General features: G+C 36.7%; 1 protein-coding gene across 1 annotated transcript in view; it reads right to left on the bottom strand.

Annotated features, from left to right (window-relative positions):
* The window catches only part of ADAMTSL1 (ADAMTS like 1), an 878,428-nt gene that overhangs the window by 216,444 nt on the left and 637,410 nt on the right, over window positions 1-24,574 (bottom strand). The window contains exons 7-10 of the mRNA XM_047098171.1: window positions 16,576-16,650; window positions 12,807-12,964; window positions 7,154-7,265; window positions 3,503-3,641 (exon numbers count right to left, since the gene is read on the bottom strand). Coding sequence (XP_046954127.1) covers window positions 3,503-3,641; window positions 7,154-7,265; window positions 12,807-12,964; window positions 16,576-16,650 — 484 coding nt within the window. The remainder of the gene's footprint in view (window positions 1-3,502; window positions 3,642-7,153; window positions 7,266-12,806; window positions 12,965-16,575; window positions 16,651-24,574) is intronic.

Here is a 24,574-nt window from a genome sequence, read left to right as displayed (position 1 = left end):
TTCCTGCCTCAGCACAATGTCAAGTTACTATATGTCATGGATATTCAGGCTTGCTTTAGGATAGTGGAAACCAAGAACACTAATTTGCTGAATTCCAAGTGTCCACGGTACACAGTATGATCTCATCGATGTTATGAGCTATAGACAAGACTGGAAAGTAACATAGCAAAAACATTAACACTGGTTATTTGTGGCCCCTAGGGATTATTAGTGAGTTTTATTGTTTTCATCATAGGCTTTTAACTCATCAACATTTCTTAGCATTAAGCATCAGAAAAAAAGCCATAAAACCATAAAATTGTTTTGAAAAAAATGGGCTACATGTCAACAATCCCTTTAACTTCAAGATGAACCAATCCACCACCATGAGAGTCAGTGGATATTGTCAGTGAGTGAAATGAGTAAGGGATATCATTTAGTTCATTAGTTCAACTGTAAACACTTACTTATTATAAAGCAAATTAATGCAAACAAGGAGGCTATTTTGGTAAACAGAAAAAATTGGATATCAAGGATTATGGCTAATGGTCATCATAACCAGTTTATTTCTGGTTTGTTTTGGTTTTAGATGTGCAGCGATGACAAAATTCCTATTATCTCAGACAAGGAGCTGCTAATGATAACAGTTTTTACAGTTCACCTTGCAATCTTAGTATACCTATTTTTTCAGTTAAACAGACATACTGAAGAACTTAATGATGAGTGCAAAAAGTAGTTCCTTTGGTGGTATAACATTTTTACAACTGTTACAACAATTTTTTTTTTTTACAATTTGGCTGAATTTTAATAAGTTAAAATTAGTTTAACATGTTTAAATATATATACATATATATGTATATACATGAACGTTTTGTGATTTATTGTTTAAAAATACTTCAAAATGTGTAAAATGAAATTCAGTGAAGCAACTCTATGGAATTATAGGTTCTGTAGACAAGGTCTGAAAGCCACAATTTAATGCAACAAACAACCCTCTCACCCTCATTTTGTGGGTGAAAAAACCGAGGTCCAGAAAGGTAAAATAATAAGCCTAGGGCTACACACTAATTATTTAGTGTACTTTTTGCTGTCCATGGTACTTCCCAGCCTTGACAAGCAATAAACTTGGCTTTATGAATGGGATTTTGCTTTCAAATAATATATAATAGGTCCTAAGTCCTAGTCTCATACAGGTAAAGTGAACAAATATCTCAAGGGCTAGATAAAATAATTTTTTTGGAAATTCAAAAATATGTCAGCACTAAGAATGTCTACGTTTTCCCTTTGAGGGTTTCTAATTTTAGACACAAAGGCCATAGTTTAATGTCATTGTGTCACTCTTGATTTAACTATTAGGCAGTTAAATCTGTAGTTAGAAAGCAGTTTCTTGAGGGTTCAACTCGGCTGTGTCTAACAGGAGGGCAGACCTATTTTATACAGTAGGTTCTCTCGAACCATCGCTTCTTATTTTCTCTCAGAATTTAGAAAGGTTGCTTTGATCCCAAGTATGCAAATAAAGTACAATGAATTTCCCAGTGATCCTTGAAGCAGCAAATCTACATTTCCTAAAGCAGTTTCCTCTTAAATCTCTCCTACTGCTAAGTCTTAATCTTTACAGCTTTGTTTAATTACTTCTGCATTGAAAAAAGCAGCTTCCTGACATTTGCCTCTAACTTATTTTTTCTTTCTCCTTAATAGCCACCTGTCCCAACATTTATACATGTGCTGTATTAGATGTTTTAAAATAACACAGGACACAGACAAGGCATAAAGTTCACATGCAGACTTCTTTCAATATAGTATGGTCTTTTGCTTTGGGATAGTAAGAAATAGGCCACAAATACTATTCCAAACAAGAAGAGAGATAAAACTCAGAAGCCAGAAAAAAATTGAGTAGATTATAAACATTTTCTTAAAATTGTTAACAAAATGCTCTTATTTCACAACTGTCTTCCCTGGCCATCTCTTTATTGAAGTTCTTTTTCCCCCAGATATGGGGGTGACTCCCCCATTTCTCCTAGAAATTCACACATAAATTTTGATGAAAGCGTGTAAAGACTTTCAAAGTCTTTCTCTGGCTGAACTGATCTGTCTGAATTAGGATAACTATGCTTTTCACACACTGGTCTTCTGGTATAGATATAATAAGTATATTATATACTTATTATATAATAAGTAGAATAATTTAAAAGTGGGGTTGAACTGCATTGGCTATAATCATCTTGGCTAAAAACACTTCGTACTCTTAATATTTCCAAAGTTAAAAAAAGTCCAAGCAAAATTTTAATACCTCATTCAGTTTTTAATACCGTATCCACTTTTTAATACATAATTTTCTGGTGTAATATGAGCCTAAATTAAATTAAACTTCACCTAAATTATATAATTATAAAATATCATTTTTTTCTGTTTTTTTTTTAATGAAAACATGTTATTCTGAGTTCAGTTTTATGAGCTAAGTATATGAAAGAGGCAATTTTGTATCACATGCAGAATTTAGAATTCATGAATATGAGACAGACAGAGTACAAGAAAATAACTTTAGAAAGTTAACAGCAGAAAACACAAACTTCAAAGATAGAACACTTTTCATGCATGTTGTTCATGTAGTATTTCAACTATGTAAAAATTTTGTTTTATGTATACATGATTACTCCACTATGATTTAAAAAATAATATTGAGGTGCTTCTAAGAAATCCAAGGAGCTTTGGAAAGGATATTTTATCTTTTGGTGTTCGTGATTAGCTTTGTAGGAGAAGAATTTTTTTATATCCTCTCTCATATGTTGAGGATAAGGAAGCTAATAAAGAGATTTACCAGGAAGTTCTGCAACTACAAAGGCAAATGCTACACCATGAACAGATTGTTGACCTGTACTTCTATGACTACTCATCATCTGAGATATTTCATATGTCAGTCTGATCCTTAATCCTACAAATAACTGAGGGCCAATCAGATTTCCAGAAAGCAACAGTACTAGTGCAAGTGTCAAGTGTCTCTTTAAAACTCCTAATTGAAAAGACCTTAAAAAAAATCTGACTTATTGCAAATAAGTCCTGCTTTCTCTTTGACAAAGTCAGGGTATGTTAAAATTAGAGCTGTTCTAAGACTGGTTTTTATTCTAGTTAATTACTGTGGACCAGGGTAAAATGGGTCAGTTGTGATCCTTACATATGGTCTACTCTGACCATGTCACTGATCAAGTGACAAAGTTAAAATGGAAGGAATCCTGAGAACATTGTGCCACCACCTTGGTCTGAACCTTGTTAAGGAGGGATACAAGTACCAGGATAAAAAGAAATCAGAAGAGAAAATAGCTCTGAAGAGTGCTCCGCAAGTGGAAACTCTGGAGACCCTGAGAGGGCATCATACAGCTTCAAGGACATGGGGCGTGGGTACAGATAACACATGATTAGGAATGGACCCTGGACAGCAACACTTATTTATTTTTAATTAAATTTTTATGAAGCTGATGGAACTCAACTTATGTTTATGATAAATAAACTAGTAAATCTGACTGACCTGGCTGGACAAGGATCCAAGTTGCACTCTTGAAGTTTGGGTTTGGGTTTGATGTTCTCTGGGTAATAGTGACAGTATTGATCCGCAACCACACGGTTGCTCCGAAGATCGTAACACTCAGCCGATGTCAGCTGGTAACCTGCAGTATCAAACCATCCAGGCAAGTTTCAACACACATGTCATATTAAAGTATAACGTAATATACTTCTTTATACTTCGTGGCCATCTCACATTAATGAAAATTCTTCCCCAACACTTCAGTAATTTCCAGGACAAAAGACAGAAATATGGAAGGCTCATTAATCTTTGCAGGCCTCAAATACGATTTTTTCCACTCAAATTGTAATAATCAAATATACTGTAAGGTTTGAACTACATAAGGGCATAGCTAGGTGATCAGACTCTGCTGTAAGTACTATTACTATTAATTTGTTTTGTATAATCTAAAAGTGTAACATGGATATCTGTATCCAAAAGAGATGATCAGTATTTATTTGCCAAGGATCTCATGCAAAGATGCAAAATTGCCTCCCTTGTATCTGAAGCACCAGGAAGAATAAACTCCCAAATCAATCAATCAACCAATCAATCAATCAATCAATCAAATAAACCCTAACACTGCTCCCCTTGATGAATGGGGGACAACGAAATACAGCACAAGATGGGGTCCTTCCAGCTGCCTGGGAACATTATTTTTGTCTAAATTCAACCTGAGTAGGCTAGGCTGAGAAGATGGAGGATTAAGATCCTAATAGTATCCATTAGGAATCCCTACAAAACAACAACAACCATAATAGTACCCCCCTACTGTTCAATTTTTGCTTCACCTAAAATCCTTTCTCATTTCTCTTTAAGTCTCCAGCCAATAGTTTTTTAGTGTCCACGCACAAGTTCCCACTGTTTAGAGAATTCTTTTAAAAAATAGCACTGCTGAGTAATGCTTCATTCCATTCATAATGTGTTTTACCTTTTCCACCTGCCTCTTTCTTGTCTTGTGGATTTCTAGTGAGGTGGTGATGAAGACTTAGATTCTTAGAGTGAAAAATAAATGTACATGGAGAATTTTTTTAACTTAGGCTTTTTTTTTTTTTTAAATCATTCTAACCCTAACCGACCTCCAAAATATATTCTCCCTGGCAGGTGGCTGAATATTGTTATTGCTAGATATATGTTAGAAAGTCAGATTGAGAGAAGTTAAAAGACTTGCAAAAGATTTTAGGAAATCAGAAGAAGGCTTATAAACCAGATTTCCTGGCTTGAGGCTGTGTTTTCAGACCACCCACAAAAATTAATTGTTCATTAAAGGCCTAAAAAAAGAGCTTTTAACAATTTTACTGTAAAGATGAAAAGCATGGAAAGTAATAGGTAAGAACACATGTTCCATTAAACTTTTTATTTTATAAGAAAGCCAAAGAGCAAAATGACATTTTAAATAAGTAAATATACTTTTATTTTTCAATTACATTATACTCCAAAGCAGATACAGTTATGATAAGCTAACCATTTTACAATTTTCCATATAATAATTTCTACTCAAGGACAGAGTTTATCATGTAGTAAAATGTGGGCACAAGCAGTAAATATATTATATAACTGAGAATATGATTTTTAAAAATCATAATTTGTCAGCTTAAAAACGTTGCTGGAAGCTATTCGAGAGTGTGTGTAATGAAGGCTTAGAACAAAAATGAAATAAAAGACCAAAATAGTCAGATAATTCTGTTTTCGAACATTTCACAAGGTATTTTTAGCCACAATTGTTTACACTTAGCAAAACGGTCAACCAGCTGAATGTGGAACCAGAAATATAAAAAGGAACTCAGAGATCATTTTTTTAGTCATTGTCAAACTGGTCCATGAAGGGGGAGAAGGCTGGTTTCCACACAGCTCATATCTTTATTCTGAGCAATATACTCCTTTTATTTGTGCTTCCTAGTCAGATTTCCTTTGAAGAAAGTGTTTGATAGCTCAAAACATTTGAAGACCACTGATGCTTCTACTTGTTCACTTAGATGTGAGGAAAATAAGGTTGAGAGGGGTTGGCTATATATGAATCTAACATTAATCCCCTTACGATACAGCAAGGCATCATCAAGCTTACTGACATTACCCTCTAACACCAGCTCTCTATATGAAATTGACATAGTGGGCATATTATGGAATTGATACTTCGGTCAAAGCATGGTTTTCATTTAAAAAGAAAAGAGGAAAAATAATTATTTACCTAGAAAAATAATTGTTTACTTAGATTTCTTTCTTTGAAACTATTTCCTGTACTAGTCATTCATAAGTGTATCAAAATAACATTCTTATGAAACATCAAAGTAATTGCCATTTTACTTTTAAACAAAGTTATTTTCTCTTCAGAACAGATAGAACAAATGGAAACACTATTGTGCTGAAATGCTGAGAAGCTCAAATTAATAGTTATTTAGCAACCAGGTAAAAGCACTTGAAGGTATTTCTGACTAACTGCTTTTAGGCTAAAATCTAACATTGCTCTAGAGGACCTGATTTTTAGTGATTTGTTCACATTATGCAGATGAAGATGAATTATTTCATATGTTCTCACTGTTTAAAAAAATAATAGATAATAATTTGTTTCCATTTTGAGGTATCATCCTTCTTTTCTCTTGTCGGAATAATCTAGTGATACCCATGTAGATGAGCTACTTAACACCAGCCAACAATCCGGTTTCAGTGAAGGTGGAGCCAGAATTTATTTGATATGCTGGTTTTTAAAGGAATATACAGACAATTTTATGCTCATTAAATCGGCAAAATTAAACAATTTCTTATAATCCACAAATACTGGCTCAGTTGGCAATCAAACTCAAATATTCATACTCTGCTTATTACCCTTCTGGAAAGAATTTTGGTAATATATGCCAATAGCCACAAAAATTCTGAAACTCACTCTTGAGAATTTATTCCAAGGAAATAATTTGAAAGGAGAAAAGGAAAAAGAAACTTGGCTATTAAGTTATTCGTTACATTATAAGAGAAAAGTTTAAGTGAACTAAATCTTCTATAAGGATATGGCTAAATAAATTATCATAAAGTAATTTGAAGCAATTATTATGTAACCATTGTAAAGGGCAGAAAATGGGAGAAATATCTTTTCCAGTAATACAAAATGCTGTCCCTATTGCGGATGTGATGGAGCAGAGATAGGAATTCACTTGGTGACTTTTCAGGAGAGATGATGGGATAGAGCTTAACAATAACCGAGCTGAAGTCTACAGAACAGTGATTTTTTTTTTTTCGGGTAATAAACTATTCCCTTTAATTAAATTCATCTCTGATTCTTTTTGAACACATTATGCTACATAGTAGGCCTGACAAACACTCTTCACTGGACTCAGGAATAAATAAGTTCTCTTCAACTAGGTGAGTAGTTGATTCCCAAATGAACAGAACAGACTCAAGACCGTTTCCACTAATGGGACTCTACGGACAGAAAATGTTCATGGGCCATCCCGACTGAGGTATCCACCTTACAGGCGGACTTCTGGATTTGGCCCCATTCAGAATAAAGAATCTAACCCGTCACAGCACGAAAGTTCTTCCATGTTGAAGTGGCTACTTTTACAACAGCTAAGCCTTCCCTCATAGAAGCTAACAGTTCCTAGGCTAAGTCAACACCATTACCTCCTCCACAGGTTGCTGAGCAAGGAAAGAAATCTGTCTCCCTCCATCGGTGGATGATAGGCTGATAAAAGATGAACTGGACTGTGCTGTCAGCGGGCCCTGAGTTGTGGATCTGCAGGAGACAAGAGACAATAGCAAAGAGAGCAACTAGTATGACAGAGGGGTGCTTTCTTGATTCCTTGCAACTCTGGACAAGAATGTATAGTAGCACGGATGGTTTCAGGCACTGGGAGAGAAGTGGCCATAGCAATATCACCCATCTTACCAATCAACCATTCGCCATCACCACCATTGCTTTCTCAGTTCTTTTGCCATGAGCAACGGATAGCAATGTCTCAACTTGTGATTCTAGTAGGGTCTTTTCCCAGGACACTTATTCCCTTTCCCTCATTTATTTCCAACTTTTCTGGTGTAACAGGAAAAATTATAGGTATTTTTAATTTCTATGTATGTATATGTGTATGTATATATGTGGATTTATAATGTAGGTTCAGAAAGAGAAAATTTGTTCTGAGAAAATGATAAATGCCATATACTGCAAGAAATGAAAGATACTATCCTTTGTTAACAAAAAAAAATAGGGGCACCTGGATGGCTCAGTTAGTTAAGCATCCAACTTCAGCTCAGGTCATGATCTCATGGTTTGTGAGCTCGAGCCCCACACCGGGCTCTCTGCTGTAAGCACAGGGCCTGCTTCAGATCCTCTGTCCCTCCCTCTCTCTCTCTCTCATTCTCAAAAATAAATAAACATTAAAACAATTTTTAAAAAAGAAACGAAAAAAATTAAAGAATTAAATGGCTCTGCCCACCCAGAGACATACATGGTGTTTCCTGGCAATTTAGTGACTCATACGTTTTCATGTGCAGAATTGCCAATTGGAAGCTTGCTAAAATGCTAATTCCTCAGCTCTTGTCCAGAGATCCCGGCAACGCAAACATTGATAGTCCAAGTACCAAACTTTAAAAAACACCAACTTCCATTATAAAAGCATTTACTTTGAATACAACATGTGCTTATGGAAATGACAACTCCTTTGTTTTTCAAAGGGGGGAAGTGAAGCAATAATCCTTTAATAGTTCTTAAAAGTATAAGGTTGAGAAAACATACTTAAACTGAAGGAGCAATGCCTTGATTTCATGAAGACATAATAACATGTCATATAACACTGAGACAGTGGGCAAGGCTTGGACTATTTGTTATACTAAAGGAAGTTCCATGGACAACAAAGAGGGGCACCTCTTAACTTAAAGACAGTAGAGGAGCACATCAGCACATCCTGTGGTCTAAGTCTTTGTTAGTGTTTTCAAGCTTTCTGCGGTCCTAGCTGCCCTTTACCGAGGATAAACTGATGGATTTAACCTTCAGATTAAAAAAAAAAAGACCATCTATTTTTCCACTACTGAGTTTAACGACTGGATTAAACATCTAGGAACACTGAAGAAACAGGGAGTGGGTGTTAAACCCCAGACCAGTTTTTGGACTTTGGAAGGAAAGAATATTGGAAATGTTCTTCAAATGATCTGCAAGAGCTGGAAAGGAGAAAGAAGAAAGTAAGAAAACTAAAGAATATTTCATTTTATGCTGGAATTCCGACCCATGGAACATCGAGGTCTTTCCTACTTAGAATAAGCAGTGATACAATCCCCGACTTTAAAGCAAAAACAGCTGAAGCAATACAGTGTCTTTCTTAAAAGGGGAGCATAGTTTACAGATTAATATTTTTCAATCCTATGTGTCAGATACAGGATACCTAATTGCTTGCTCGGGGATGTAGTATTAATCATATCCTTTGGAAAGTTTTTTTTTTTTTTTGGTTTTTTTTTATGTTTGTTTTGTTTTACTTTTGTTTTAAGCTCACAAAAGCCTATAGCTCTCTTGGGATGTGTGGTTTCCATGCTGGGAAGGTATTAGAAGAGGACTCTCATTTGAACACCAGCTCGGTGAAAAAATAAAAAGACCAGAAGATTTATTTAGGCTTAGAGAAATGGATTGTTTTGCAGAGGTCCCTTTTGGGATGCTTGAAATTAAACAAAGTCCTAGGAAAGTGGAGGAAAAAACAAATACGTGGAGGATATAACATCAAAATCCTTGGAGAAGCCGTGTTCTAGAATATCTGTACAGTGTCTGGGCTTAGTTTTTGATCTGGCTAAAGAGGCAAAAAGATGGAATTTGTCAAATTTTCAGCCTACTAGAAGTTATCAGTAAAACTACCTTATGTCCTGAGAGTAAGGAATGAATGTGAAGAAGTTTTGGTGTTAAGAGGGAGTCTTAGTAAAGACTATGTTGAAGTAAAGAAAACAAGAAGATTAGAAAGAATATTGTTCCTAATGAGCCCAATGAAACCGATGTGCAATGAGCATGAATGCTGAGACTTATGCCTAAATTTGAAAAGAGATTGGAAGTGAACAGGGATGCTGTTATTTCAAACAGATAAAACCAATCATAATATATCCAGACTTCTGACCACATAATCTTGTTTGACTCCTTCCACACTGATAATTCCTGGTTCTCTCTTCTCTACAGGTACCTTCTTCTTTTAATAACAGCCAACAACTGGGTGCCTGGGTGACTCAGTTGGTTAAGTGTCCGACTTTGGCTCAGGTCATCTTGCATTTCATGAGTTCCAGCGCCATGTTGATATTCAGCACAGAGCCTGGAGCCCACTTCCAGTTCTGCTTCCCTCTCTGTCCCTCTCTGCCCCTCCCCTGCCCCTGCTCACACTCTGTCTCTCTCTCTCTCTCTCTCAAAAGTAAACATTAAATAATTTTTTAAAAATAAAGCCAACAACTACCACAGCAACCAGCACTTGTTACATTCCTACCGTATGCAAGGCACATTTTATTTGTATTAAATCTAAATTTAGAACTACCCTGTATTATCTTCGACCTTTACATTATAATGAGAGAGATGAGTTTCAGAGAGATTAAGTGACTTACTCAAGGCTACACAGCTAGGGAATAGCAGAGCTGAAATTTGAATTCAAGTGTGCCTTGGCTTGAAAGCTGCCATTCTTTTCAGGGCACAAAGTAATTTTGTTAGTTAATGTTAGTTTTGTAAAGACATAGGTATTTATTTTTAGTGGCGTCCTTGAACTGCTCTCCTCACTATCTTCTTAATTTTTCGTTTTAAAGTAGGAAAAGTATGTTTAAAATAAAAAGAAGAGGCTAACCTGATGTCTAACTTTGATGGACTAATTGTTTCTTATACAGATGAGCTGCCATGTTCCTTTTTTCTGGTTTTATTAATTCTGGGCGTCTGGGACCTTTGTTATCATTAGCTCTGGAGCTTTACAAACCATACGGCCTCAGACATCAGGTTCTTGTTCTCAAGAGTATGTTGAAAGCTTCAGTTTGACACATTAGGATTTTGTTTTAGGGAGCTAAACACATCTGGCATATGTAATTTTGGCCTCCTTAAGTTAATAAGGAAAAAGAATGTTCTGAACCAAGCTTTTCTTCCTATAATTACAATGATTCAGTGTTTCTAATTTAAGGACTTCTCATACTGAAAGGAAAGAAGATAAAAACTGGTCACTTTCCATAGCAACTCACTGCACTGTCATGATAAAGTCACAAGGCAGGACCAATGTGTGTGTGGGTAACGGATGAACATAGATCCCTGTAAAATCAAAGGAATCAAGGAGACATTTCAAACACATGAAAGACATCAAGTACACAAAGGATCTCTCAGTTGATGTACTCTGAAATGCCATATCTTTTTCTTCTCTTTTGGTTAAAGGGGAATTTGTGAGCCTTTGCTGTCCCCTCCTATGTTCTTTTCTCTCACTGGTGTTGTAGAAACTTTTGCCTGAGACAAGCCAGCAAGAGGCTGGTAGTCAGGAGTCTCCCTATCCTCCTTGGCTGCTGAATTATGAACAGATTTATGCTCAAGACTGTTCAGAAAGACATATTAAGGCATTATTTCTGCCTAATACTCTAACTAATGCAAATGGAAACCACAACTTTTCTACCACTTTGGTGGCTTAGGTACTCATCACTTTTCTCTATGACAGTCTTCTGAAATTTCTCAAATGGGTACAAACTGAGCAGGTCCAGCCATACCTTAGCAGTGCTCACAAGTAGAGCTAAGTTGGAAGTTCTAGTGAAGGATGTGCCATGACTGCAAAAGACCCTTTTCTGTTTGAGAAAGCCATTTTCTTTCACTGGGGCTGCAGTTTCAGAAGGATGCACATAGCATGATCAGGAAGAAATACAAAGGCCTAAACAAAGGCAGTGGCAGCAAGGATGGAGAAGAAAGAATAATCTTGGGATGGTATGAAGGTAGAACTGACAAAGTTTGATAGCTAGCTAGGGGCATATCGGAGAAGGGGAAATCAGTGAATCAAAGGTTTCTGATGTGGCTGGGTAAAGAGCATATTATTCTACAAGATAAGAAATAAAGAAGATTAGGTAGGTTTCTTCTAAAGATTAGATTAGGGCTAGACAAGTCCAGGTTTGGCTATGTTGTGCTGGTTGTGTCTATGGGATATCCAAGTGGTGATGTGCAGAAGGCAGCTAGATATATGGTGTGTGTCAGCAAAGCTGTGAAATACTGGCATGTGAATAATATTATTCACATATTATTATTGTTATTCACTTATTGTTATTATTATTATTATTATTATCAGACATTATTGAATCCAATTCTATATTTTTAGTATGTGTTTTAACTCTTGCAAGGCCACCAGGGAAATTAACATAAATGGTGTATTCAACAGCACTCTAAGGGTTTCAAAAAATAAAGACATCTTTCAATACTGTACTGTATTTGCATATTTAAATAGAATGATTTAACTATCAGCATCATTTCTATTGTGAACCATATCTGCTGGTTTGTAGCTTCTTGTTCACATGAATGTACCTGGCATCTGGACTGGGTTAAAAAGAGCTACCATGCAGATGGAGAAGGAGAAGAGTGCTCTGGAACCCTTCTTCCATCCAACCTCACTGACTATCACATTTTCCTATATGCATTCTTACTTCCAGCTGCCACAGGGTCATCAAGCCTTAGCTTAAATCAAATGTCCTCTGGCTCCAGGTCCCATGATGAAAAATTTATGGAGTCCTGGACACATTACAAGTTTTACAGCTTTACAGCTGAAATCCTTCAGGTCCTTCTGACCTACTGAAAGAAAAAATATGTTTTATTTTATTGTGATTCCCAAACATTCTTCTAGTGTGTACATTTCTCCTACAGAATGTATATGTTGCTTCCAGCAATGTGTTTTATATTACCTTGAAGAGTAGGGAAGCTCTGATAGAAAGAAACAACTTAGTCTTTTTGCCAGTACAAGAGAAACCAGAACTTGTAATTGGAAGTATGACCAAGTCTATGGATCATTAGTTTGTCTTTCTCTTTGACTGAGAACACTTTATGAGTTGGCAACTACATCCTAATTTGTTTTAAAAACAGTTTATATCCTCCAACTAATGATGTGTTGGTCTTTGGGTCTTTTTATTAAATAATATACATATACACACACCTAAGAACTTTCTTAGGGCTTTAAAAATATATGTTCTTGAAAAGATGATGTTGAATTAAACATTTCCTGGGTAATAGGATTTCCAAATCTATGCCCAAACCCAAATTCTCTCTCTCTCTTCAGGAGATTATAACAGTTTGGATGTGCCTTGAAAACCTAAAGGCACTTACCTTGACAATGAAATCTGCTGTGAGTGGTCCAGTCATTCTTAGAATCTCTTTGTCTGGAAATTTCTGGAAGTCCACACTAGAATTGTCCACAAGAAAGGTGCCTGTCGAGCTGAGACTGCTTTCACCTTTAGCCCCCTGCAGGGTTTTGGTTTCCAGATCTACATAATCAAACACATTTAAAGGAAAGAAAGATGTTCCCAGGGCTACCATAAGCAAGCATATTTCATAAAACAGCCTACAGCTATGAAGGGAGAAGTATCCCCCTTGATACAGCTGACACAGTTGACATTGTGATATAAACAAAATTTATGGGCACCTCTAGATCACAGAGTTTATGTTGCAAATGAAATCATTTTAAAACTCATTGGCCAGGCATTCAAGGCTCCCAATCAAAAGATAATTGACTCCGTGGATGACCTCATTTGGGTGCTCCAATTCATCACAATCCTATTCCTTTCATTAAACCATCTCCCATACATATCTTACTGATTTCGGTCTCTATGGCTCTCTGTCTACAATTTGCTTTCTGATCTGTGAGATCAAGGGTACTCTCCGAGTTCTCCTCAGCACCCATGTGACTTTATATTCACACATTACCTTGTGTTTATTTGTACTATCTGGTTTCTTACCACATGTGTGCTGTTGTGCAGAAGAAACTATAGTAATGAGGATGAGGAAGTCCCATTCTTTTTAGTTCTCTCTCTTTAAAATCCTGTTTGGTACATAATACAGTATTATGCACATATATGATATTTTGTAAGTGTTTAAGAGAGAAAGAGGAGCTTCTTGATTCCTGGAGCATTCCAATCTGAATTTGGCCAATGACAAAGCCTATGAAGCATCTTTGATTATAGGAAATCAGAGCAAGCTGAGGATTATGGTAATTATGCTGCATATTTCAGAGCATATTAAATTCTCATGTGGCTGAGAAATGATTTGGAATAACTTCCCACTGTATGAAGAGAGATAGACTAAGTCAGTGTTTCTAAAACTTGCATAAGAACCCTTAGTTTTGGCAGTGTTTCTTTGGCAGAAGGATAAAATGTCAGGTGAGGCTCTGGGTGGCCTACCCCACATTCAATCAGAATGACTCCCCTCTTCCGTGTTTTGCAGATTGGGGTTCTGGGACCTCTTTAGGGTCTCTGGAGGTACTAATGTACCTGTACTAAATTATTCTAAGTGTTGTCTGCTTCACGCTGGAATACCAACAGGTTAAGAATGTTGGATGTTCAATGTCCAGTGAAATGCCCACAACCCTTGGATGAAATCTGTGTAGCCCTTCAATTGGAGTAGGTCAGGCTCCATCCCCTTGCCCTAGAGAGAGGTCCTCACAGAGAGCATAGGGCACATCAAGGGAGAACTGGAGGGGAAACCACAGCTGTTGTAATCAGAGGAAAGCCAACAGCATGGGATCTCCTTCTTCTAGCCTTCATTCCTCAAGCTGCCTTACATGTATGTGCACTAATTTGTAGGAATATCTTCAAGACACAAACCAACTTAGTTTTGGGAAAATCCTGGGGGTCTAAGCCTGATATGAGCATCTGATTTAATTTTATCACCAGGCCTCCCAGCTGTACTTCCCAAGGTACTTCTGATTAAAGGTAAGCTGGGGTTGGACCAGACTGCTTAGTCTTGTTCTGGTTTGCCCCTAAATATTTAAGGTTGGTCCCATACTCAACCAGCTTCTGGGAATTAAGTGCAAAGGGTTACAAGAGAAACATGGGGACCTTTAAATACATATTTATATTATATTATATTATATTATATTATATTATATTATATTATGTTATATTTCAAACAAATACCAAATACCAGATACCAAAAAAACCCAAAAAGTTAAGGTACATATATGCTGTCAACATTATGTCTGTTGGGGGAAAAAAAAAGCAAATTCCATTTTTCTTTCCATCATTTGTAAGTATCATCTGCAGCTCTACCTATTGAATTTTTGGGACAATTTTTTTTTCAACATTTATTTATTTTTGGGACAGAGAGAGACAGAGCATGAACGGGCGAGGGGCAGAGAGAGAGGGAAACACAGAATCGGAAACAGGCTCCAGGCTCTGAGCCATCAGCCCAGAGCCCGACGCGGGGCTTGAACTCACGGACCGCGAGATCGTGACCTGGCTGAAGTCGGACGCTTAACCGACTGCGCCACCCAGGCGCCCCGAATTTTTGGGACAATTAAACCAAACAAAGATAATTCTTTAGCTTCTTAGTGATCACATAATTAGGAAAACTGGGAGGCTAATACATTTATAAAAATGAATTTCATCTTAAATGGATTGCTTTAGGTTCTTTCTTCCACATTGAGAAGTCAGTCCCAAACTTGGTGATGATCTCCGCCTGGATGTTTTATTCTGAGCAGGCCTGTCACTGCTCAGAAAAATACTATTTTTGAGTGGGGCTGTTACATGAGCAGTTACCTCTGTCCAATCCTCCAGGGGAAAAGCAAATCATTTGAATGGTGATAGTGTACACACATATATCATCCCTGACATGTGAATACTATATTTTGGGGGTTGTTCAGGGTTAGAAAAGAACTTGGATCCATATAAGGTGACTTATCAGTTTCTTTTGGCTTTGCCTGAACTGTACCTTACTTATTCCTTTCCTTCACATGACCCCTCAAATCCTGCCTCTCCCATGAAATGTATTTGTTTTTATTTTTAGAAAGACTATAGTAGACTATCTGAACTTTCACAGGCTCCAATTTATCTTCCTCTTGTTTGTCTTTCTGGAATGATTTCATTTATAATCCAATTGCCAAAAGATAATGCCTGCTACCTAAATTGGTTTCATAGGCATGTGTGTGGGAGGGGAGAAAGAAGAGAAGATGATAGATGGTTCTTAAGGAATCCAGGAATAGTCACAGTGGAGATCAGAAATGCTCAAGGGACCAGCTGAAGAGAAGTCTTTCAGTGTAGCTGAATTTTGTACAAAATACAATATAACTTTCATACCCCCTCGCTGGTTTATAGCCTATAATTTTCTGCTAGTAATTTATGGGTCTACATCTAAATAATACTAAATGCTAATAACAAAAAAGAAAAGATATGGCTGTGTACTACTGCCTTGCCATGACTGAAGATCAGTTCTTTCTAAATTCTGGTGGAACCATGCTACCACTTGATCTTTAGGGGTTTGATTACCCTTCAGTCCTGAATCCCAATAGCTATCTTTAATATATAAAGGCTTTGCATTTTCTTTAGTACATGGGATGTTTAGTTACACCACAATGGTTTTCTTTAAATGCCCCAGGGTTAAAGTTGTTTGATGCTTCTATATTCCCCTGAATTGATAAAGTAATGGAACATGAGAATAGAAAGAAAGAAAGAAAGAAAGAAAGAAAGAAAGAAAGAAAGAAAGAAAAGGAAAGAAGGAAAGAAAGAACGAACGAACATAGGAGAGGGAGGGAAGGCTGGAAGGAGGAGGAAAAAAGCAAGGCAAGAAAAAGATGGAGACTGATCGGAGGGGAAGAAGAGAATGAGAAATAACATGCACAAAAACATAAACATGTGCTTAACTCATGAACAACCTATTGGGAGCATCTATTTTGTGTTTTTTAGGATGACTGTGGTTAGAGATAATTACCCTGAGGTTTTTGCTATCTCATCAGGCAGCCAAAAGATAAACAGAAGCACTCAGAATATCATATTATGATAGAGTAGAAAGATTTGCACTTCTGTATTTTAATCTCTTCTGGGAACAAAAAATAATAATGACTAAAATTCCCAATACTCAAAGGAAAGCAACTGAGTTTACTTACACAAGTGATCAGGTCCTTTTAAGACAAGGCGAATATGTCTACTTCCATAGGGAATAGCAACCACAGTATCATCCACTAGAGAGAAACAAAGCAGTATCTTTAAACCACATAATTTGATACAAAATTATTGATTGGCTCCTATATAAAGGCACTGACTTATGTACTCCTCTAAATGACAATTTTTAAGTGCCTGAAATATGAACACTAATATTTGGGAATCAAAATTTCCATTTTCCTCAAAATAAAATATGCCAGTGAAGTTGGTCACTAGATAACTTACGGTTGATATGGCCACCATATGTGGATATGGATATATATATATTTTTTTTGATAGATTGAGAAATGAATTTGTAAGTTTTCATTTCTGATTTTAAAACTGGTTTTACACTGCCAAATTTCTCCAGATTACAAAATGAAAATAAATTGTAATGTCCAAAGAAGGACTTTATTATATCAAAACCTGGATTTCCTTCTAGCAAAGCAATGATCTTGGATTAGTAGGACACATAAGGATAGGAGAAAACAAATTTGTTTGCATTTGTTAAATACCTTGAGGGCAGAAATCATGCCTTCTGGTTCTTTCATATCCTTCACCCTTTCTACATCTATATATACCACATATAGTGTCTCAGAAATGGCTATGAACATTTCCCCCCACACACTCTCTCTGCTCGAAACTTAAAAAAGAATTTTTTTTGGCTGAATCACAGATAATTTAGAAATGGGTTACTTTCACCGTACTTGCAAACTGAGCCTCAATTCATTGGAAGCAGTCCCCAAATCTACATTTTTGAAAAAAAATTAAAGGTATATCACATGCACTGCAAACACACCACCGACATTCTTGTGACATTTGTGACAACAATACCTCACATTTTCATGCCACTGAAGAGTTTCACTTACACTTAAATTATACTATTTACCCCTTCACCCAAAACTTGTAACATAGGCAAAGGGGATGCTACCATCCCCATTTTATGATGAAGAAATGAAGCCTCTGAGAAGTTTAATGAGTAGCCAATGGTCAAAAAATAGGAGAGCGTTCCAGAAGACAAGGGAAAAAGTAAGTATTTTAAAATTCACCAGCATATTCGCAAGCTCTGTGGGATTCTCTGCTTCACATATATTTTTCTAATATTAAATATTATCATACTCTTTGGAAAAATTTAGTTTCAGTAAGAGTAATCCTAAAAGGTACCCATTTTTCTGAAACTTAACATCATCCTGTCTTTAAGAGAATTTGATTTCAATAAACGAACCTCAAAAGTTCTCTAACTTCTCTGATCCTTAGTTTCCTCATTTGTAAAACAGGGAAAATGACACTTCCTGCATAATATTGTTGTGAAAAGCTACAGAGATTGATATCGATATATAGCATGGAACACAGGAGGCATTTTATAAATATTACTTTCCTCCTTCTATTCCAAATATCCTTAAGGACAGAAACTGAGAGACTGTTTATTTTTACTATGTTTTTAAACCCTCCGAGGCCCCAGCACATAGCCAGTTGAATGAGAACGAAGAATCATATCTCTCAATTCTTTTCCTAAGGAGGTTACATTTATCAAGTCCTCTACAATATTGAACATTCTACTCACACTACAGCCTTCTAGCTGTTTTTAATGTCATACATTGTTGAAGAAAAGGCTGAATTTCAGATAGCCAAGAGTTTGTGGCATATAAGAAGAAAAAAAAAAACATGTAAGGGGAATATAGAAAAGGAACAAAAAATATTCAGTCTGGGCCCATAGAGCGTTAAATGCCTCGCATAAAGACATGGATTTTTAAGTTTACAAAAGAAACTCAAAGCAGTTAAAACAATGGGATTTCTGGAAATAGAAAGGCTTTGTTTATCCACAGGTCATATAAAGTGCAACTAAAAGGGAAGCTTTCTGTTCGTCCCTGCAATGCTCAGCGGCAGTCTTCTGACCCACACACTACTCAGGCAGCCTCCCTCTTGTTCTGTTGAGAAGGGACTCACATTCCACATGCTGGGGCATTCACCCCAGCTTCTGGCTGATACGCTAACTTTTGCATGCTCCCCAAAGAAGAAGGGGAGAAACCCAGAGGGTTGTTGGGGGAAGAGGCTACGATGGAGACTGCGCTTGCCTAGTCAAAGCGAAACAGGGAGCAACTCAAGCTGGTACAAACTTGAAGAGTCAGCAGCACGTGATACAAGAGGTATGAAGAGTCATAGTCTGTTCCTGTATGGTTCTGTAAGAACTCATGGGCACCTAGCAGCTCATCAGGCAAGCAGCAAATTTTTTATTTATTTATTTATTTATTTATTTATTTATTCCACAAATATTTTTTTAGTGTCTCCTGGTGTCAGGTCCCATGTCAGGCACCAGAGATTCAGTGACAAAAAAGACAAGCAAAGCAGCAGCCACACAAAATGGTCCAAGAAGAAGGGACCTAAGACAAAATCTGGAAAAACACTACACGCTATACCCCGTTCATGGACATTCACAAAGCACGTTGATTTCTTAGAAGCCCTGAACCAGAGAACCTCATTTCATTCTATTTAATCCAGTGTATCCCCAAAGGGTTTACCCAGAGAAATTGTTTATATATATTATCTATTAACACTGGTTGATACATCTCAAAATATGATTTAAGAAATGGTGATCTTAATTTGACAAAAGACAGGAAAAAAATTAATTGCATATTCTGCATGTTGATAAAAAGCCACCCTTTGAGTTGTATATGTATTAGTAATGGTCTTGTTTAAGGATAGATTCTCAATTATTAGGGTTGGGGGAACTCTTCTATTTGGCAGCTATTACAGTAGTGAGTACAGAATGGTGTTTAAGATATTTGAGAATGTGTGGGCAGTCTGGCTTCATCACCTGCCTTCTTAGTGTTTAATTCATTAGGTTTGGCTGGTGAGGCAGGTGCTCCATCCTCTCTCACTGTGATTCACATTCATCCGGGTGCCCTTTTCAAAAAAGGCACACTGCTCTATGATCAAGTGCATCTGTCCTAATCTATTCTGGCTTTTTGACAAAACCATGATGCTAATCTTCAGGACACGTTTCTAGGTTATTAATCAGCAATTCTAGAAGACCTGCTTCAGAGATCAGATGACCTCTTTCTCAATTTAATTGATAAGCTTTCCCTGGAAATCATAAATGCTGTCATTTCACAAATATGGATTGCAAATGCTCTTTCTCAAGAAAATTGTTCTCAAAGATTGTACCTAAAATATTTCGTCAAAAATCATAGCTATATGTGTATTCCACATCTTTCTTTTTTTATTTTTTATTATTTTTTTAATATGACATTTATTGTCAAATTGGTTTTCATGCAACACCCAGTGCTCATCCCAACAGGTGCCCTCCTCAATACCCATCACCCACCCTCCCCTCCCTCTCACCCCCCATCAACCCTGTTTGTTCTCAGCTTTTAAGAGTCTTTTATGTTTTGGCTCCCTCCCTCTCTAACCTTTCTTTTTTTTCTTCCCCTCCCCCATGGTCTTCTGTTAAGTTTCTCAGGATCCACATAGGAATGAAAACATATGGTATCTGTCTTTCTCTGCATGACTTATTTCACTTAGCCTAACACTCTCCAGTTCCATCCACGTTGGTACAAAAGGCCATATTTCATTCTTTCTCATTGCCACGTAGTATTCCATTGTGTATATAAACCACAATTTCTTTATCCATTCATCATTTGATGGACATTTAGGCTTTTTCCATAATTTGGCTATTGTTGAAAGTGCTGCTATAAACATTGGGGTACAAGTGCCCCTATGCATCAGCCCTCCTGTATCCCTTGGGTAAATTCTTAGCAGTGCTATTGCTGGGTCATAGGGTAGATCTATTTTTAATTTTTTGAGGAACCTCCACACTGTTTTCCAGAGCAGCTGCACCAGTTTGCATTCCCACCAACAGTGCAAGAGGGTTCCAATTTCTCCACATCCTTGCCAGTATCTATAGTCTCCTGATTTGTTCATTTTAGCCACTCTGACTGGAGTGAAGGTGGTATCTTAGTGTGGTTTTGATTTGTATTTCCCTGATGAGGAGCGATGTTGAGCATCTTTTCATGTGCCTGTTGGCCATCTGGACGTCTTCTGTAGAGAAGTGTCTATTCAGGTTTTCTGCCCATTTCTTCACTGGATTATTTGTTTTTCGGGTGTGGAGTTTGGTGAGTTCTTTATGGACTTTGGATACTAACTCTTTGTCCAATATGTCATTTGCAAATATCTTTTCCCATTCCGTTGGTTGCCTTTTAGTTTTGTTGATTGTTTCCTTTGCAGTGCAGAAGCTTTTTCCCTTCATGAGGTCCCCATTTTTGCTTTTAATTCCCTTGCCTTTGGGGATGTGTCAAGTAAGAAATTGCTGCGGCTGGTGTCAGAGAGGTTTTTTTTCCTGCTTTCTCCTCTAGGGTTTTGATGGTTTCCTGTCTCACATTCAGGTCCTTTAACCGTTTTGAGTTTATTTTTGTGAATGGTGTAAGAAAGTGGTCTAGTTTCATCCTTCTGCATATTGCTGTCCAGTTCTCCCAGCACCATTTGTTAAAGAGACTGTCTTTTTTCCATTGGATATTCTTTCCTGCTTTGTCAAAGATTAATTAGTTGGCCATACTTTTGTGGGTATAATTCTGGGGTTTCTATTCTATTCCATTGGTCTATGTATCTGTTTCTGTGCCAATACCATGCTGTCTTGATGATTATAGCTTTGTCCACATCTTTCTATAGAGTATTTTAGATTTGTTTTTCAATCTTATCACATGTGGATTTTCTGTGTGATTCATTGCTATATCAGAGAAAGGTGATAATGATCATTTTTGAAGAGGCAGGATTTCCTATTCTGATATCTGAGTTTGCCTTATTTTTAGACCTGTTGATATGTTTATGTTTTTAAGGAGTTTTCCCTCTAAGTCTCTGGGACTAGTAATTTTCTTTAACAAAAGAGTGATTGTTAATGCAGTTGGCTACATATAGAAATAGTATATATAGTAATAGCCTGCCAATCTTAAGGAGGTTTTAATAGTATATTTTTTATCTTCATGCCAATTTTATTACCCTTAAAACATACCCAATAAAATAAGCAAAGCTGAGCATTTGAGCCCTTGAAAATTTCCCCCAGAGGTTATCAGTAATTACACAATGGAGGACACACACCCAACACACAAAACAAGACACATCATGCTGGACTGTTGGGAACTTCATCCTTACAGTTGCCTAGGTCAAAAACTTTGGAGCCATCCTTGACTTCATATTCGTATATAATCAGTTAGAAAGTCCTATTGCTGTAGGAGTCAAAATACCATATTTCATTGATTCTAAGAAGAACAGTCTTTCACATTTTAATGTATGTGAAATCAGAATGCATCCCATGATCAATGCTGCATTATACTCTCTCACCAAGGCAGTAGTCCTGCTTTAGTTACCTTTGCTTGTACAGTTGCTAGCACTAAAACAACCAGTATCAAACTTGCAAAATGGGTGTCAGAAGCTTGGAAGAAGATTCTAAGATAATAGTGGAACACATTTATTTAACCTTTTGGAACTAAACAGTTATGGAGGATGTAGGGAGATGAGGAATCAGAAGTATTTAATAACATTGCCAAAGTGCAGTCAAAACCCAGCTAGCCATACACAACTGCAAACTTGAATTAAGAGCCCATCATTAAATCTTCTGGTTCCTCGGTGCCTTGCTGGCTCAGTTATTGAACATCTGACTTTGGCTCAGGCCATGGTCTCATGGTTCGTGAACTCGAGTCCCACATTGGGTGAACATGAGCCCTGCTTCAGGTGAAGCCCATCTCTCTCTCTCTCCCTGTCTCTCTCTCTCTCTGTCTCTGTCTCTGTCTCTGTCTCTCTCTCTCTCTCTGTCTCTCTCTCCTTGCTCACTTGCACCCTCTCTCTCTCTCAAAAAAAAAAAAAAAAAGACTTCTGGTTCCTGACAAGATCAAATAACAGCACCCAGACTCAATATTCTGCCTGGAAACAACCAGCAAGTCAGAAATTTATATAAAACCATGGCTTTCATGACACTGGATATCAAGTAAATAAGGGCAGCAGTCCCTGAGAATCAGGAAACAAGGTAGGTGAGCCTTAACATTGCCCCAGCTTTGAAAGACTTTCCAGGCTGCCCCTCAGAAGGTGGGAACTCCAAGCCCAGAGGATTCCCTGAGTTTAGGAGACAAAGCCAAGAATCCAAAAAGATCAGTGGCTGGAGTTTGAATGACAGACTATCAGAGAGAAGAGAGCAACACAGAGACAATTCTGGAGATTTAAGAGTATTCTCCCATCATGCTGTACACTTCAAACTTGTACAATGATACGTATCAATCATTTCTCAGTAAAACTGGGAAAAATATTTACATGACATATTAATAATATATGCTATTATATATTTAAAAATATTCTCTTTGGGTAACCAGCAGCATAACCATGCAAATCAGAACATGGGTATAAAGAAACTACCTGAGGCTAGGGAAATAACAGCACAAAAGAATTATAGAGATGAGTATCTGCCATGCAGATAGGGCTGGGAATAGTATCTTGTCCCACTAGTCAGGCTAGAAAACTTTATAATTCATGGGACACTGAACATTCAAAGGGTCTTACTTTAGTAGTAGGGGACAATTAGCACTAGTCAAACATGGCTTTAGTTTTGCCAACCAAATTTTAAGACCCCCAAAGATCAAACTGATTCCAAGTAACTTCATTGCTTCCAGAACAAAACTCAAAAACATGTATAGGAATACAAAAATATCTGGTATCCAAGAAGATAAAATTTGCAATATCGGAATCAGGTCAGAAATTACCAGTATGCAAAGGAGCCAAAAAAATTACAGCCCATACTGAAGGGAAAAATCAATCCATCAAAACACAGGAGAGACATTAAAATATTTACTATAACTTTATTCCATATATTCAGGAACTTAAGTACACACACACACACAATTTCAATGGTGAATGATGCAAAGCATTTAAAGAAGAAATAGCATCAATATTATGCAACCTTTTCCAAAAAACAGAGAAATCACTTCCCAACTCATTGTATGAGGTACCCAAAGATGGTGTATGAAAAGCACACTACAGAAAACTATCTCTCATGAGCATAGATGTAAAAAACCCTCAAACAAAACACTGGCAAATCATATCCAATAATCTATATAAAGAATAATACACTATGGCCAAGCAGAGTTTATCCCAGGAAAGCAAGACTGCTTCTTTGTTTGAAAATCAATTAATATTATCCATCACAACAAGTCTAAGGAAGAAAAACCACATGATCACATCATTTGAGACAGAAAAATCATGACGAAATTCAACATCCATTCATCATAATAACTCTCAGCAAATTAGGAAGACATAAGAACTTCCTCAATGTGATAAAAGGTATCTTCAAAAAACCTACAGCTAACTTCATACTCAATGGCAAGAAACTGAATGCTTTCCCTCTTATAATTGGAAAAGAGATTAGGATATCCATTCTTGCTTCTTCTATTTAACATCATATTGAACATCCCTGCCAGGGCAATGAGGCCATAAACATAAGTAAGTGGCTTATGACATGATAAGGAAGAAGTAAATCATCCTTATTTATAAAACAATGTGATTGTTTATGTAGAAAATCCAAAAACTCTCAGAGTTAGTAATTGGATTAGCAAGTTTGCAAAATACACAGACAACAGACAAGAATAAACTATCAATACACAATTGGAAATTGAAATAAAATACCACGCAATAGGGCAAAAAATTCAAAGAGGTACAAATTTAACTAAATACAGATATGTATGCTGAAAACCAATAAAAGCTGATGGAAGGAATGAAAAAAAAAAAGACCTAAAGAAATGGGTAGCCATGAAATGCTCATAGGTTAAACTCCCCACATACCAATTTATAGAATTAGCAAAATTGTAAATCAAAATTTCAGCAGGATTTTTTTTATAGATATAGACAAACAGATTGAAAAATTTATACAGGAAGGCAAAGGAATTAGAACAGAATAGCCAAATGAATTTGAGAAGAAGGGCAGAGTTT

The sequence above is a fragment of the Lynx rufus genome, unplaced genomic scaffold (genome assembly GCF_022079265.1).
Source record: "Lynx rufus isolate CCGP_SWC_20201006 ecotype Redwood Valley unplaced genomic scaffold, mLynRuf1.p SCAF_10, whole genome shotgun sequence".
In the NCBI taxonomy this organism is placed as follows: Eukaryota; Metazoa; Chordata; class Mammalia; order Carnivora; family Felidae; genus Lynx; species Lynx rufus.
This window is presented reverse-complemented; position numbering and strand designations above follow the sequence as displayed.